This window comes from Fonsecaea pedrosoi, assembly GCF_000835455.1.
Source record: "Fonsecaea pedrosoi CBS 271.37 unplaced genomic scaffold supercont1.9, whole genome shotgun sequence".
NCBI lineage: Eukaryota > Fungi > Ascomycota > Eurotiomycetes > Chaetothyriales > Herpotrichiellaceae > Fonsecaea > Fonsecaea pedrosoi.
Window position 1 is genome coordinate 807,099 of NW_013550607.1, and position 17,210 is coordinate 824,308.

Genomic DNA, 17,210 nt, shown 5'->3' on the forward strand with positions numbered 1-17,210 from the left:
CAACGGTCTTCAGTCGGCGAGGACTTGGGGCTGTGCTTAGCTGGATGGAAACGGTGGAGGACGTAATGGCGTCTTTGTGATCACATAGCTAGCTAGCCAGCCGGCCGCGAAAGAGTGCTTTGAGCTTGTCAACATTGGCATGAGATGTGAATAACACAACAGAATTTCCACATCGGAGTTTCCTAGGGTTCGTCCTATGCCGTCTGGTTCCTGCTCGTAAGTTGATTTGGAAAGAGACAACGTCCCTTCATTGAACGACAGAGGGCTTCTAAGGGGCAGGTGGAGAGAGACACACACACAGTTGTAGAAACCGTCATGCCCGTACCCTTTATATCAAACCGTGTTCATCATTAATATACTCATATCACTCGGTGCTCACACGGTCACTTTCCTCTTGACCAATCTCACCCAACGTCTTCTTCTCCATTCCCCCGTTCTCCCACGACTGTCAACCCTGGTCGCCTCCTCCCAGTCCCTCCCCGCGCCACTTTTCTCTTTCTTGTCTCTCTTTTCCCGCTCCTTCTCTCTCTTCTTCCTGGCCTTTTCCTCCTCCTTGGATTGGTGTCGTACGCCTACTTTAGGAACGTGGTAGTCTCCGTATGCCAGCCATAGATCGTCGTCTCTGTTGACGCCGGAGCCGGGCATCGGCGGAAGATCCCACACCCAACCCCCAAAGTCGAGATTGATACTCTCTCTGCGAGTTGTAGAGATTCTTCGTAATCTTGTGTTGCTGTCGTTTCTGTTGCCATCTTGATCGTGGTCTCCAGGGGCGGAGGCGGCCTGACCTGATAGAGGCCCACCGATATTGTGGGACTCGCGGTTGAGGACATCGTACTCGACGCCCACAACGAGTCTCTCGTTAACCCACTCTCCAGCTTCGAGGTCCAGCTCCCATTTCTTGGATGCCCATTCCCATCCCTCGGGCGGTTCGACGTCTTCGAAGAAGCGTGTACCCCTTGGCCTGTCGCCTGCTATTCGCGCTGGGGAGAGAGGATCGTAAGGAGAAGGTGTGAAGAGATGGGGCTGCCATTCGGCGGCATTTCCACTGGAGGCAGCGTTGGCTAGAGGACGATGCTGGAGTTCAAAGATCTCCACTTCCCTGGTCTCTGGGGTTGTTGACAGAGTGATCTCAGAAAAGGTAGTGAACGCGGACTTGATCGCATGTGGCGTGGCGGAGAGGGGGATGCCGTGGATATACTTTTGGTGTTTGAGATTAGGGTCGTTCAGCGCGAGGGTTGTTTCGATTTCGGCTTGTTTTTGCATCTTCATCAACCATGCCTGTGCCCTGGGGTGGGAGGAGCCAATAACAGCCCATCCCAAAGCAAGAAATATCAATCGCCAAGGAAGCAGATGCGAGGTGATGAAGGAAAGCGTGGTTAGAATAATCAAATACAGAAACAGTTGGGAGGAAAACTTCTCGTCGGAGAAATTGGTGGCTGGCGCGACGTTGTCCACGAGCCAGTCGTGCACGTTACTGAAGTCGGCCATGGTGTTCTGCAGGTCACCCATATTGCGGAAGAAGTCTTTTGAGGTTTCAGGCGCTGGCTTGATGACAGCAGCCGGGGCTAATGCGGGGCCTGTGTATGCTTGATGGTATTCCGTTGTAAGGTTGGTGCTACTGCCGTGGGCGAATGCGGGCGTTGGAGGTGGTGGGTGGCGAGAAGTGAATGCTGGGATCATGATATAGAATAAAGCTATGGCAAGAGGTACCACGACAAGCAGATATGGATCGAGACAGACGAACGAGTACGTGGCTAGGAAGGACAAGGTGTGTGTTGGCGTTCGCCAGGTGAAGAGGCGGATGAGGCGATTCTGAAAGACGAACACGATGCCGATCCGGGCGTTGAAGCGACGAAAGTTGTATGTCATCAATGGCAGACTGAATGCAGGGCGAGAGACATTTGAGCTTGACGGCACGGTGGTTGGAGTGCTGGGTAGATCGTCCTGACCATCGTCTGTTGGAAGCACCTGTTGGAAAACTCTGAGAGAAATATGTCAACGATTGCTACGAGGAGGCACATATCTTTCAAGGCCCATCAAGCAGAACATGGGAAGCTGTTGGAAAATAAGATAACACCAAGGGGAATGCATACTTCGCAAACAGGCGATCCTGAAGAGATATTCTTCCTGCTGAAAGTGGTGGTGTGGCTTCATTTCTCCCGGGGAGAGAAGTAGGGCCGTCTTGAAGTTGGGTGTTCAGTTGCGATGGCGCGGGTGCTCTCTTGGACTTGTGCTTGTGACTTGTGATGTCTGCTTCAGAGGATGAAGCATCCACGTCACCAGAGGGGATAGTGATGAGTGGCGTGGGCTCATCGCGATTGGCAAAGGCTTCGGCTGTGTATTCATCCATGACGAGTCTCTTCTTGTCAAGGGAATTCACCACTGCATTTTCCCGTTGTGGTAAGCCTGTACAGCAGGCAAAAATCGCACTGCGCGAGATTGAATTGATGTTCTTTGGAATGGGGAAGATACATGAACTCGTAGTCGGGTAACGACCATGTGGCTATGTTTATGAGTCATGTGATCGTCCAGCCACGTGTGGCTTGACTGTGGCAGACATGTGTGGCACTTGGAATCTCTCAGGTGATACGAAACCCGGGTTTGACATTTGTCGCAATACCCGGAAAGCCTGCATCCCACTCTCTGATCCTTGGATTTGTGCAGAGAACCCCGGGATTTCCCACGCTGCTCGAGGGACTTGATAGTTGTGTAGCGAAGCCATTTTGAGGACTTTTAATATTAACCCATGGCCGAGGATCGATGCGAGACGAGATTGCCACAGGTTGATTGCCTAGCAGTCGGCCCTTCTAGTGGAGGGTTTTGTTTGATGGCCAATCTCTGCACCCACTTGGACAACTAGGGTTGCTAGGCCCCGTTAAACCTCTGCAGGACACCCAATGCAGGAAAGCCACACCTTATAGTGGGCAATCCGTTTGGCTCCTCCACCCACGATCGTCCCCCGTAGAGCCTTTTAGAGGACCCTAGGGACTGCCCAGCTCAGGCACACGGCCACCGTAGCCATGGATGATGCCCCCCCAACCCCTGTCCCAACTCCATCGCTCTTCGCAAGCCCAGAACGGATGGACCTGCGCTGTTTCTTTGTCGAGCCAGGTTTGGGAGGGTCGCTTTTTGGCAGTTTGATTATTGTCACCGCAACATCACAGATTTCCCACCCAGACCCTACCCTGGACAAATAACAGATCCTCTCCAGCATCCTTTGGTACCTGTATCTTGAAACAACCCTGAACCGGGGTTCTTTCTTGCTTGATTTTTGATCTCATCCCAGCTCAGCCGGCTCCTCGGAATCCTCCCCTGACGACATTCCAAAGTACGCGTCCACCACGTCGAACTGTCGCCCACACCCACGCACTCCCTGGGCGGACACCCCGGTCCACTCTCTCAGAGAAAGGTCGCGACGGGGCCGGTTTGACCTACAATTCTCACTGCCAACCCGACCTCTATCATCCTAATGGAGTGAGCACCAGCCTGGTGTGGCAATGTCGAGGCTCCAGCATTGAATGACGGGAAAACCTGTATGTGAAAGAGACGGGATAGGGGCAGTGGCACCTTTCTCGCCATGCCTTACCGACAGAATGCATCTGGAACAACACAGTCCAGTAGTGTGAAGGCGAGCAATACGAGATCCGACGACTCGGATAGCAGTGGTGGTACGAACGTGATGCAATGCCACTGGATACCTGCAGCAGAGGAACCCCAGCTGACTTTGTGTGACGATACAGTTGCCGTCGCAGGAGTCGACACTCTTCCGTCCAAGAAACAGCCGCCTTCTTCCTTCCCGGCTGCCTCTATGACAGTATCGACGGCGACCACTAAACGCGACTCGGGTGAAAATGCCACAACAACTCGCAGGAGACAGTCGTCCATCCCCAACGTCACAAAAACCCCGATGGGTCCGCGTCCGTTGGACTACGGTAGCCTAGGGAAGAGGTGAGTATCGCGGTTTCCGTCGACAGGTACAATCCGTGAAAGCTAACCCGTCCCTTCTATGTTCCAGGTCGGCCAGCAACTCGATAACTCCCCAATTTAAGTCTGTACGAGGCGCCTCCGCCGTTGCTTCCCACGATCCATATACCAACGAGCTATCCATAAATGACATCTCCAGATTCAGTTTTGCATCTATACAGGCAAAACCCCCATCGCGAGACGATCGTGATGGCTCGTTGGATTTCGGGAATTTCCTGGAGCCGACATTCAACTTTGACGATTTCCAAGACACAATTGTTGGCACTGAACCCAGTCTGAACCATTTCCCTCTACCCGGGCGAGGGACAACAGCCAAAGCTCCTCCCGCCTCTGATGCGCCTGCAACCGACCAAAAGAAGACACCTGCACAGCCAGCGATTCCCATACCGTCGCGGAAAGGTTCTGGTGTGGCCCCAGTGACCCGCAAAAGTTCTACTGCGTCGAATAATTCGAGGAATTCTGTGAAGTCTGACTCCATGGCCACGGCCACAACATCGATTCTTCGAGGACGGAGGCAGAGCCATTTCCCGCCCAATTCCTTCAACAACGCAAACGGTGGCCCCAAAGCACCGAGAAAGTCTGTGGGACCAGGCACTTTTGTTGCTCCAGATAATGCAGAAAAGTCAACAGTGAGGAGACGACCGAGCGCAGGGGGCAGGAAATCCAGTACGGAAAGCAGCAAGAACTTGTCCCTGAGGCAGTTATCAAGTCGGACTGGAGAGAACGGAGCAGAAGATACGAAGACTCCGAGCACAACTAAATCAAGGGCATCATTAGCTCCCAAACGACAAAACTCCAAAGACTTGCTCACTCCTTCGAGGACACCGGATCCATCACGGTCAACTTCGACTACAACCCATAACACGCCTACTAGAAGGAGTGGGACGCCTGGTAGGACAACCACTCCAGGAGGAAATGCTGACCGTAACCGGAGGATATCTGTCATGCCCCATCATGCGACTGGGTTGGGGGCTCGTACCGTCAGCCCGACCGATGCTCGCCGCATGAAACGAATGTCGATTGTTCCCCCAGCACCACCGTTGCCTCAAAGCCGGATCTCACAAGCTCCCCCAACTCCTCAGCCTGAGCCTATACCCCAGCTCCCTCAGTCCGATCTACAGTCTCCAGCGATACCAAACCGCAAGAGCCTGACGCCGTCGTCTTCACGGACCACTCCGGATCCCAATCGCAAATCCTACAGCTCAGGTCAATCTTTGTCATCAAATACTAGTTATAATTCTGTTCGGAATGTTGTCAATATCCCCGTCAGACTTCCCCAACCCGTCAGCTCTTCGAGATTGCCTACAGCGAAACCCCGGCTCGATATTTCCACAACCACCAACTATGAGTTGGAAGTGCCGCCTGTCCCTGCTATACCAAAAGCTTATGAATCTCCCGGGAGTGAGATGGACCAACCCTTCTTCTCGGCGAGGTCCTCCAGTCTGCCGCCATTTGATGGAGCTATCTCTGCGAGTCCAGTGGTGTCCACTGTAGCTGATGCAATGAAGGCATTGGAGACACCTCGCGCGTCCAGCAATGTCTCGCATAGTCCCGCATCACAACCTCAGCCTCCTCCAGTCGAGCCCGAGCTCAAGCCCAAATCGCAACCACAGCCGCATCCGCAACCTCAGGCAAAAGCGAATAAGAAGTCGCTCCAATCGCTTAGGCTACCGCCATTGAACCTGTTGCCGTTGAGCACACCTACCTCCGCCAAAATCAGGTCACTGAATACAAACTCCGAGACTGGGGAGCTTCCGGTGACACCACCTGGAGCCCGGAACACCATGAAAACACCGAGCACACCTATGACGGCTTCCAAGGCAACTTTCTTTTCTAGAGGACCGAAAACTGCCGACGAGGGCACGACAATGCGAAGTAGCACCTCGCACCATGCTCTACGGTCGGATGAGCTGCGACCGCCGAGCGATATCAGTCCAAACTTGCCGGTGTTCTCTTTTGAATCCGACAAAAGTCGCACAATCTCACCATTTGTATCTTCCTCCCTGCCCAAGAGCAACGATGAGTTTTCGAACTATATGCGACCCAACTTCATCAACGAGTTGAACAGGAACCCAAGTCAACCTCGACCGAACGGACCCCGTGCCCCTAGCTTCTCCATCACACCGAAATCCGAAGCCACGGTTGTCCCAAGTCCGGCAGAAAAGCATACCGAGAGTGAGTCTGTGTTCTCTACAACTTCGCTCAGGAGGAAATTGAGTCGCAAACGGAGCGAGTCGAAGTTGCCAGAAACAGCGATGCAGGATGAAGACTTGTCCAAGTATGATAACATGCCTCCGCCAAAGCTTCCAGCGTCTGCAAGCTGGGCCAATATCCATGCTGGTGCTGCAAGTCCTCAACGGCCGTCTTACCTCAGGTCCCGGAGACAGACATCCACGTCTAGCACAAACAACGGTCCGGAACGAAAGGAGAGCTTTGACAATACCGTGTCAAGTGGTCGTCCATCACTCGATTCTGGGAGAATTCTCGCAGCTAATTCACACCGGTCGGGATCCCTCTCGTCTAGCGCTCTCAACCTTGCTGCCCATAAACCAGTACAACGTCAACAAGAGCAACCACCCTTAGATCGCGACGACATGGTTGCAGAAGATGAAATGAAGAAGCTCGCTTCGAAGAGGAAGGATTTTGAATCAGCGGCACGGGAGTTGGACAACCTTCGAGCGCGGGCCAAACCTACCACTCGCATGTCACACGTTGCTGCCGCGCGCATTTTTGACCTGAATATCTTTGAACGAGGCGAGATTGTTGATTTCCCGGACGTTTACTTCACGGGAACTCTCAGCGCAAGGAAAATTGTGGGGGATCCGGGGTCAACTTCCACCAATTTCGGATATGATGATGAACGGGGTGATTACAATATTGTTGAAGGAGATCATCTGGCCTACCGATACGAGGTTGTTGATCTTCTTGGGAAAGGTAGCTTTGGACAGGTTGTACGCTGTGTTGATCACAAGACTGGAATCCTTGTTGCAGTAAAGATCATTCGCAACAAGAAAAGATTCCATCAACAGGCTCTTGTGGAGGTCAACATCCTGCAGAAGCTCAAGGAATGGGTAAGTCGAGAGCACGAGAGGTTTGAATGTTTTTTTCGCTCGCTAACACGATACCAGGATCCTCACAAAAAGCACAGCGTTGTCAATTTCGATCAAAGCTTTTATTTCCGCGGCCATCTTTGTATTTCTACCGACCTCCTGGGTATGAACCTGTACGAATTCATCAAAGCGCACGACTTCCGAGGTTTCTCGCTGAAACTGATCCGACGATTCACGAAACAACTTCTCCAATGTCTGATCCTTCTGCAGCACCACAAGGTTATTCATTGCGATCTCAAACCAGAAAATATCCTCCTCGCGCATCCTGTCCATTCTGAAATAAAAGTGATTGATTTTGGTTCCAGCTGTTTCGAGCACGAGAAGGTGTACACTTATATCCAATCCCGATTCTATCGGTCACCCGAAGTCATTCTTGGAATGTCTTACGGCATGCCCATCGACATGTGGAGCGTTGGCTGCATCCTGGCAGAGCTTTACACTGGCTATCCAATCTTCCCAGGGGAAAACGAGCAGGAGCAACTTGCCTGCATTATGGAAGTCTTCGGTCCTCCAGAAAAGCATCTCATTGAGAAGAGTAGCCGGAAGAAGCTCTTCTTCGACTCGATGGGTAAACCTCGCTTGACGGTATCTTCTAAGGGAAAGAGAAGGCGGCCGAGCTCCAAGGATTTACGACAAGTCTTGAGATGTGATGACGAAGCATTCCTAGACTTTATAACTAAGTGTTTGAAGTGGGATCCGACACGACGAATGACACCTCACGAGGCGAACAAGCATGAATTTATTACAGGGATTAAAATGAGCTCGAGCGCTACCAGGAGGAACACCCAGTCGGCTGTGAACTCACCAGTCAAGAGAGGGAACTCTCTGACCACCACCGGAGGGGGCATTAGACCACTGCCACAACCTCCAACTACCTTGAAGGCGCCAGGTTCGGGTCGACAGGAGACCTCTCCAAACAAGGGAGGCCCACGGCGCCAGTCAACCATGACTGGGAGCTTTCAAGCGACATCACAAGCCAAGCGCGCGTCACATGCGGCGATGACCTCGTCGGCGTCTAATCCGAACCTGGCAAGACTGACTGTCGGCCAAAGGAGTCTGAGTAATAGATCTGATTTAGCTGCAGCGGCGGCGGCGGCCAGTCTAGTCAAGTGATGATGGGATTTTGAGTGGGTATGCTGGGACCACCTAACATGCTGTTGCTGATGGATGTTGTCTCTATTCTAGATCATGTGGTGCGTTCGAGACAGGGAGACGTGGACGGAAGACGAATTTCTTACTATCGTTAATGAACATATAAAAGCTTTCAGCATAGCACAAGCATTGGGGACGCACCTGCAACGGGCACAGGATGACGATGGCTCCGGACATTTGGTCCATGGCACAGCCATGAGTTGGGGCGGCTTGAGCGGTGCGCTTGCTGCGTCTCTAATATTGTATACCACGAATGAATCGAAGATTCTTGAGGACGCTGGGTCTCCTGGCAGTCTTTTTGCCACACCACCAGCTATCTCATATCGTTTCAGATCCTCTGATTGCTTTGCTATGCATAGCTAGCTAGGGCTCGACTCCTGTACGTTGCTCACATCACTCACACATCCGGGATGAAGCCCTCTCGATCTGGGGGCACCGCACAGAAGTACCTTGTATGTAAGTGCCGTGAGCTTGGAATCCCAGAGGCAAGACGGCGGGAGGCTGGCTGATGGTGGTTGGGTCGGGGCGGAAAAACGGTGGTGGCAGCAACTAAACTTGACCATGCAAGAGGAAAATCCAAAGGCTCCCTTTCCTTCTTTGGCTGTAAGCATTTGATCGAATGATTTTGATATTGCAAAGCTTTATTGAACGGGCAGGTGAAAAACACGGAAACAAAGACCCAGTATCACCCCCCTTGCGCTGATTGCAGTTCTGTTCAAAGTAGACAAGCGCAGCTAGCAGAACGCAGAGCACAGAAGGCACAAAGGAAATGAGAGATAAAAACTCGTGCAAAACGCAGGCGCTTTTGCTCGTCTTCACTGTATGTACCATGCCATATCCCCATTGAAGGTGTCATTATTGGATTTGTGGATCTGCAGGACGCAGACCGTTGTTGAGTTGATTCGTAGCTTGGATGTGTGTCATGGGCTCGAGGATGGCGGATGCAAATGGAAGAGTAGTCTCGGGTTGTACGTTTGTCGCTCTCAAGAGTACCCGACTCGCTCGTCAATCACTGACTTCTCTTCCAATCTCCTTTTCCACCGTCTTCTGCTCTTCCCGGATCGTCGCCGCTCAGCAGCATTCGGCAAAGCACTCGCAACAGTCCGCGCAGCATTCACATCCCTCTTCGCAAACAAAGCAGCAGCAAAGGGCCGCGAGACTATCAAACAATGTTAGTCGCTATGTATCCTTCATGCGCCTATTTCCTGAGGCCCCAGGACGGGAAAAGAGGTATGGAGCTTCTTACCAAGCGCCCAAGCATCCACGGTCTTGTCCTCGAGGCGCCGGTTGTGGCGGAGGGTAGTTTTGAGGCTGTTGGTATGGCATACCCCCTTGCGGTGGTGGGTAGTAACCTTGCGGAGGGCCTTGAGGCGGGTAACCTCCTCCGTAGCTATTGAAGGATATGAATTAGTGGGCAGCGCCAAAAAAAAAAAGTGACGGTGAGAGAAGAGGTGCGGTGACAACGTGGTAACAGGGCGAGCGCAGGGAACAGAAAATGTATGCGCTCAGGTAACGTGTGCTCTTTTCCGAACTTGCGAGCAAGTCTCATGAGGTACAGGGAAAGATACAGCGTAGGCAGGCGGTATCGAGAGAGGGACTCGAAGTCAGGACAACTCACCTTTGCGGAGGGTACTGAGGACCACCTTGGTAGTATTGTTGGCTCGACATTGCAACAGCGGCGTGGGATGTAGACTCGGTTATCGGTCAAATATCAAAAGAGAGCGTGGGTTGATGAGCCTGTGTTGGTTGCGATAATTGAAGGGTGATTGCAATGGATGAATGAATGATAAAACGAGTTATCAAGGCGGAGGAAGAAAGAAGAGAGATTTAAGATGTCAAAGAGGGTCTGGTGCCGGCAACCGCAGTCAGTGCCTAGCGGTGGGTGTTGGAGGGAAGGTGGGCGGCGATTTGCTTGACAAAAAGCTTAGATGGTGGCAGCAGGCGGTGGTTCCCAGCCCAGAAAGCGGAGCCTAGAGTAGGTACTTGGGGGTGACCAGCAGGCCTGGCTTGGTGAGGTGGTGACCCTGGGGGGTTGGCACTGGTTTAATAAGGGGGTTGGCTGGTACAGAGCTTGTTTGAGAGTTGTGATTGTGAGACGAGAACACAAACAGCTACCCATGGCACATTCTCCTGCAGTGCCTTCTGATATACTGGACACTGTAGCCAGAGTCACGAGTTCTTTGGGCAAAGGATCAATTCGCCTGTCCAGCAATGGTTGCGCGCATTGGATTGACTTTCTCTTTCCTGATTCCAACTGTCCTATTGCGCAACCCTGGCGGGCGCAGCTGAAACACCACCCTCTGACTACTACTACCAGCAACGGCCTCTTTCCGGGCACATCGTTTTACAGTACTCGCGCGTACGAGGTACACCTGTGGCCCTTCACGTTCCCGTCGGCTAATTGCTCAGCCACACCCAGAGACCAAATGTGCAGCTGAAATTCGGCAAGGAGACGCACAATCACACTGGACTGAGTACGTGTACTGAGTCCAGCCACTCAGTTGCCACACTTGAACCCCATTCAGGACGTGGCACATGTCCTATGCGATTGGCCCACGCCGGCTGATGGGACGGCGAGTCTATTGCGCCTCGAACCATCTACCATGACCGATCTCGCAAGAAAAGCATGTGTTTGCGAAAGTGAAAAAGTTGGATACCTGCACGAGGATACACAAGGTCAGGTGGGCTGCTAAAGGTCTTATTCAAATCATCTAAACGGCCAAATATTGGTGCGCCAAGAAGACTACAATCTGTGAATCTGTGCGTCCTTGCTTGTGGAGACAAAGATCGAGTTTTTGATGTCGACCTCCGAACAACGCACTCTATGACATTTCCCACAAGCTCCGGGAAGGTTAGTAACCCACGTTGTTGACGAGGATGTTCGACTTGCCAAGTTCGACTCAATCGAGGCGAAGGTGTCTCTAATTAGGGTCTGGTTCGTGATGTCGACGAGGAACACATGAAGGTTGGAGGGTTGCCATTCTCCTTATTGCTCAACCTCTGAATTACTTGTCGTAAGTTCTCACTGTTGACATCTCGCATTGCTACATCGTGGGCTCCAGCACGAGCGAATGCCATACAAGTCGCCACGCCAATACGTGCCTGCTGCGCCGGTGACAATGACCACTTTTCTAGTCGCTGACAGTTCTGGTCTTGTTGGTGATATGGCTATAAGCATTCTAATGGATCGTTCTTATGAAGGAGGGTAAGTATGCCATTACAAAGACCAAAGTGGCATTGTTCTCTCTGACAGCGAGAATACTGTGTCAGAGAACAATGGCGTTCGAAGCCCTAAGGTGAACGTGGCGCCGAGGTATGTCAAGTTACAGACTGTCAAGGGTAGGAGTATCGTATCAAACGCTCCAATCAGGTTGCTGAGAAACGTGGCATCCCGCAATGCCAATCTCTGCCCTGGCCGAGATACCACATGGAGTCTCAACTGTTCTTGACTTCTATCTCCGGCCTCATAGAATACCGTCCGTTCCCGGCATTCTGATCACCGCCGCAGTCCTCAAACACAATCCAAGAAGAGCGAATATGAGCTACGTGAGTCGCAACAAGAGTGTTCGCCTCTTCCAGATTCACAAGCATCTCAAACATCTCAAACATCAAGACTGCAGTCTTCTGACCAGAGGAAAGGGCTGAAATGGAACAGGTATGTTTGTAAATCTGGCTGTCATCCACCCACTACCAGAATCATCAAACATTCAAGTGCTTTCCGTTCACCAACTAAATGGAAAACACCACACAGCTTTCACTTCGTGGGCTTTATGCTCTAGTCACTGGCGGCAACCAAGGCATAGGGCTCGCTTTAGTCACTGGCCTTGCTCGGGCTGGAGCGAATGTCGTGGTCTTTGACATCTCCCCACCTTCGACGGAATTCGAAAGTATTGCAAGCTCCTACGGCATTCGCACCGCGTATCGGAAGGTTGACGTGTCGTGTGTGGCATCCCTTAAACAGGCTTTTGAAGATACACTTCATCCGTTCTGCGGTGACGGTGGTCTAGACATCTGCATCGCGGCTGCAGGGATCAACCAAGTCAAGGACTTTCTTGCTACCGAAGAAACCGACTTTGATAAGCTCATGAAGGTCAACGTTAAAGGGGTATATTTTACCTGCCAACTTGCCGCGCAAACAATGATCGGATCCAGGCCAGATCGTGGCGAGACCACGGACATGTTAAGCAATGGGTGCGGAAACAGGAGCAAGACTAAAAGCATCATTGTCATTGCTAGCACAACATCTTATGTGGCGATTCGGACGCACAATTCAAGCGCATACGCCGTGACCAAGTCTGCCGTCCGGGGAATGGTACCTGAAATAGCAAAAGAACTGGGACCACGTGGGATCAGAGTCAATTCGATCAGCCCTGGCTACACCTTGACGAGTATGACAGAGGGATATCCGGAGATCATAAAGCAGTGGCAAAACGACACCATGCTGGGATTCATTGGCATGCCCGAGGACTATGTTGGTATCTCACTCTATCTGGCGAGCAACGCAAGCAGATATGTGACTGGACAAGACTTCCTGATTGACGGGGGCTCGACCAAATGGTGAGACATGGCCAGAGGAGCCAATATTGACGGGGGAAGATGACCAAACGTGTTCTATCGGGCAGATGGGGTGGAAGCAGAGAGGCGAGAAGAAAAGAGCTGGTCATGTCATGCCATATTGGAACGGGTCACATTCTTGTGGATTGACGCCATCTACAGCGGGATAGCAACGGACCTACTTTGTTTACCTCGCCGTCGATAGTCTGTATTTGGATCAAAGACTGAATTGTTCCGGCTTTTCCCACACAGGTCAAGACAACGCGATAGGCGACAGTCACCTCTGTTCCTTGCGACATACGGGAACCGGGAACTGTAGTGAGAATATGATCATGAATAAGACAAGGTCCTGTTCCCGTTGCCCTCATCGGTGGCTAGTATTTCCTGGTGGTAGGTCAGCTAGACATTGACGTATTGCTTGCCGCGTCCACACATGGGGTTATTCCCCGTCTTTCCCTCAACAACCTGGGGGATTCCAAGTCCGGGTTTAGTCATCATTCTATCCACATACCCATCCTGTGGCCTCTGGGGAAGGAGGGCGGGAGCGATTCACAAACCAGAGTCTGGAGTCTGGAGTCCGGAGTCAAGACGGATAGGTGAAACTAGTCATATCCTTCAACCGGCATTGATGAAAGCCGGAACTTAGGCACGCTAGGTATACCTCGTACATACCGGGGGGCAGGCTGTCCGCCAGTGCCAGTGGCCACTGCCAATGGCCAGCTACTGACTTGGGAATGGGCATGTTTCTTCTCCTAGAATCGTACCGAAGTGATCCATCCTGGGTAGAGTATTGAGAGGTTTCACTGTCAAGACAGAGAGATGATCTTTGGAACTGTTTGGTTCAGGTTGTCTTTCTGTGATAAATTGGCACCATCGCGGCGCCTCCTTTGGTGAGGGCCGAGAGGTATTATGTCCTTGGAAGACGACGACGATATTTCTACATAACTCGAGACAACAAATCTGCAACACTGGATGAATTTCGATAAACAGCCTTTTTGATCAATTTTTTTTTGGTTCCTCTGGGGCACAAGGGCCAACAGGTTTTGTTTCTTCTTCAAATCCATTTCCCGTTTTCCCACCCCCTGGTTTCGCGATATGCATATGAATATGGCATGGCTGTGAGCGTCACGCATTCCTCGCCGGATCTACCACCAGCAAAGAAAAGTCCTTTGCGTAGCGGTGAAAGGCCTGTTTGCGAAACGAGCCGTTGACCTTGACTTCGTGTTCGAAGATTTCAACGAGTCCTGTGCGATTCGGCGCCGCTCCCACCCCCCTGATCCCCTGATCACCCTCCCTGTGGGATTCAGGTGGATGGTGGGGAGAGGGGGAAAGGGGCGGCTTTGCGTCAGCGAGAATCCTGTCGGTGGGTTCATCGTGGGTGGGATACACTGTGCTGCTTGGGGTGGGCCAAAAGAGGGAGGCAGACTCACTCAAGGCACTCTCGCCAATGCCCCAAAACGCCCCGATCCTCTTGAGAATCAGTTTCAACATGGACAGATAGTTGCCGTGGTTCCCCGGCTCGAACAGCAGCGCGGCCCGGATGTTGTCAAAGGCCGGTCCGATGATGGTGCACGACACAAATGGACACGCGTAGATGAGGTATTCGGGCGGCCAGGCCTCCATGGCCCGGAACACGAGATAGGTATCATTGTGCGGGCCGGAAGGGAGCGCCGTCACCGCGGCTGGGTCATGTAGCTCGGTTTGGGACTTGATGTACTGTGCATTTCGGACGAGGACGCGGGCACTATAAAAAAGTCGGGAAGGTGTTAGTATCGATCATCGGTTTTATCGATATCAACAGGTTGGCGACGGAAAGAAAAAAAAAAAAAAAAAAAAAGAAAACGCACGTGTGGAGCATGAATATCGTGAGCAGCACCCAGTTATTGCCAGCAAAGCTGCCCTCATTGAACGGCGTGCGCACAAAGTCGAGTTGGAAGCCCTGGGGGAGGAGCAGGGAGAAGCAGTTCAAGGTCGAGCCGAAGTTGACAATGTCCTGCAGTGTGAAGCCGTTCTCGGGAGAGGCGAGATCCGCGGCCCTGGCCATCAGGAGGGTCGTGACCAGGAACCACGCCCGTTCGTCCGCGTCGGCACAGTTTTCCAACGTCTGCCACTCGTGGAGGAAACCCGTCTGAAGCAGGATCGACTCCGTGGGTGTCTCTGAGAACCATGCTGCGTCCGACACTGGGAGCAAGACGTGCATTTGGTCCTTGTTGATCGCGTGCGGCCGACGCAGTATGGTGGCCGCGAACACGTCCAGTTCCCACACCAGCCACCACGCTCGTCTCTTCTCCTCCTCTTGGACCCAAGAGTCTTTCGCTGCCGAGAACTCGTGCCCGACATCGGTGTTGGGCGGTGTGGTGAACGTGGCGATTTCGGTGGTGATGAGAGCGTCCTTGTCCACTTCGTTCAAGCCCAGGTCGATCGCAAGTCGACAACAGGTGCCTATCAGGAGCCAGCTCTGAGTCGTGATTCGGTTCGACTGCTCGTAGAACGCCAGGAGGATACATCCCTGGAGGAATCCGAGAGAGATGTCGTTCCCCTCGTCGCTGCCCTGTTCGTCACTCTGGAGAGCCTCCGCGTACAGAGCGTTGGCTTTGCGGGCGAACATTTTACCCTTGTCCTTGGACGGTGTGGACGAGAAAAAGTCGTTGGTCGAGAACCTCGCGGATAAGGCCATCATGGCTGCCACGATCAAAGCATCTTCGATAGACAGCCTCGCGTATCTGTCGTTGTCGTTGCTGCCGACACGGAACTTTTGGCGGAATCTCGGTTCGTGAAAGATGGGGATAGAGGGTTGAACTCGTAAGAAGAACAGGTCGATTCTGAGAGGAAGATGAGTGTTCATGCGTGTCAGTCAAGGTCTCACACGCAATATTCGAGAGCCTGGAAATGAGATCAAAGTGGATTTCAAGGGCTACTTACAATTCATCTACTAATGTTGGTGGGAATGCGAGTGTACAGGAATTCCTGTCTGCGAGGTTCAGATCTTCCGACAGACTGTGTGCGGAGCCTGACCATGCATCGCCTAATCGAGAAAGGAAAAGGTCAGAAGATTCATATCACACTCTCAATAACGAAGGGACTCGGATGGCAAGTCAGATGGGGAGAAATGGAGCCTGCGACTAACCATAGTGCTCGCTCGGGTTCAGGAAACTGAACATTCCATAACTGTCAGTGAAGGGACTGAAGGTCATGTTCCCAAGCCAATTATGAGAGTCGTGCGACGGGCTATCGTGTCGTCCTCCAACATCCAAGTGATCAGGAATATGACCTTCGCTTGGGTCCAAGGCATTCGGCGGGTTTGGGGTGTCTGGTACAATCGATGGTGGTAGTGATGGTAGTGATAGCGAGATATCCTGTTCTTGCTGATCCTGGTAATTTGGATGGTCCCGAACTTCCTTGTTGGATGGTGAAGATTGGGATTCCATCGTTGTCGTTACAGCCCTTTGCTCTCTCCGTTGAAGAGCACCACGTAGGACATCTAGGTCGACGTTATCCAGCAGCCCTTCTGCGTGCAGAACCGTTAGCCCCTGTCTTCTGTCTTCTTCGGGAAGACCAGCCCCTACGGGCATCTCAAGATATGTCAAGGGTGGATTCCTGCGAACCTAGTTGACCTGCCTGGTTTGAATCTACCAGCTTTCGTCGGAGGCTTTGAAACTTCGTCTCCAGGGTCGTGCGCTTGCGGCGAGTGGGATATACGCAACGCGAGCCCGATTGTTGGCATCGATGGCATTTTGGGGTTTTCTTGTCACCTGTACACCATATTAGCCACTGTTTATTTCTTGCTGCGCAGCGTCATTGTCACCAGATAACTAGAAATGAATACAGACAACGACGTACATTTCGCCTTTTTACTTGTTTGCGGGACCTTGTTAACATAGATTCCTTGTCCTAGCTTGCCCACCTACCGGTTACATTCCTCGCAGGACCTTCCCCGTGGTTGATCAAGCTTGCCAGTTGTCATCCCTCTCTCGAAAGATCATGTGACTTGAATAATGCAGGTGGGATGTTTCTGCCCAAGATTTATCGACGTTGCTTGACGGGAGGTGGAAAGTGAACAGAGTGCGGAATGGCAATCATATCACAACATTCAGAGGAGACGTCCGCCGCTGGGCCAGGTCTTGAATACTTGGAGAGTCACATCGAGCACCAATGAGTATACGATGATAGGGGTGAGGATCACACCTGATTAATATGTGGCCGAATGCTCAACTATGCGGTTCAACACAGCGCATTTCGTCGTTATCCATATAAAGGCAACAGAAGATGCGAAGCAGTCGGCCACTCTACAGTGCGGACTGGTGAACCTGGGGTCATACTGTGGGGAAGAGGTGAGAACAATCTGAACAGGTCTGGCGAGGGCAAGTGAAAATGCCGTCCCCACCCGGGCCGCCAGCCACTTAGAGAGAC

General features: G+C 52.1%; 4 protein-coding genes across 4 annotated transcripts; 2 read left to right on the forward strand and 2 right to left on the reverse strand.

Moving 5' to 3' along the window:
• Positions 1-375: 375 nt before the first annotated feature.
• Z517_12393 (uncharacterized protein) lies at positions 376-2,350 on the reverse strand (the record flags this gene model as incomplete). Its single annotated transcript, XM_013422807.1, has 2 exons — positions 376-1,981; positions 2,094-2,350. The coding sequence occupies 2 exons, from the start codon at positions 2,348-2,350 to the stop codon at positions 376-378; spliced, it is 1,863 nt and encodes a 620-aa protein (XP_013278261.1).
• A 1,227-nt stretch (positions 2,351-3,577) lies between these two features.
• Positions 3,578-8,207, forward strand: Z517_12394 (uncharacterized protein; the record flags this gene model as incomplete). Its single annotated transcript, XM_013422808.1, has 3 exons — positions 3,578-3,948; positions 4,016-7,055; positions 7,113-8,207. The coding sequence occupies 3 exons, from the start codon at positions 3,578-3,580 to the stop codon at positions 8,205-8,207; spliced, it is 4,506 nt and encodes a 1,501-aa protein (XP_013278262.1).
• A 3,772-nt stretch (positions 8,208-11,979) lies between these two features.
• Z517_12395 (uncharacterized protein) lies at positions 11,980-12,807 on the forward strand (the record flags this gene model as incomplete). Its single annotated transcript, XM_013422809.1, has 1 exon — positions 11,980-12,807. The coding sequence occupies one exon, from the start codon at positions 11,980-11,982 to the stop codon at positions 12,805-12,807; it is 828 nt and encodes a 275-aa protein (XP_013278263.1).
• Positions 12,808-13,925: 1,118 nt separating this feature from the next.
• Z517_12396 (uncharacterized protein) lies at positions 13,926-16,228 on the reverse strand (the record flags this gene model as incomplete). The annotated part of the gene is made up of 4 exons (XM_013422810.1): positions 13,926-14,544; positions 14,648-15,622; positions 15,723-15,825; positions 15,928-16,228. 4 exons carry the CDS (start codon positions 16,226-16,228, stop codon positions 13,926-13,928), a joined length of 1,998 nt encoding a protein of 665 aa, XP_013278264.1.
• Positions 16,229-17,210: the final 982 nt, after the last annotated feature.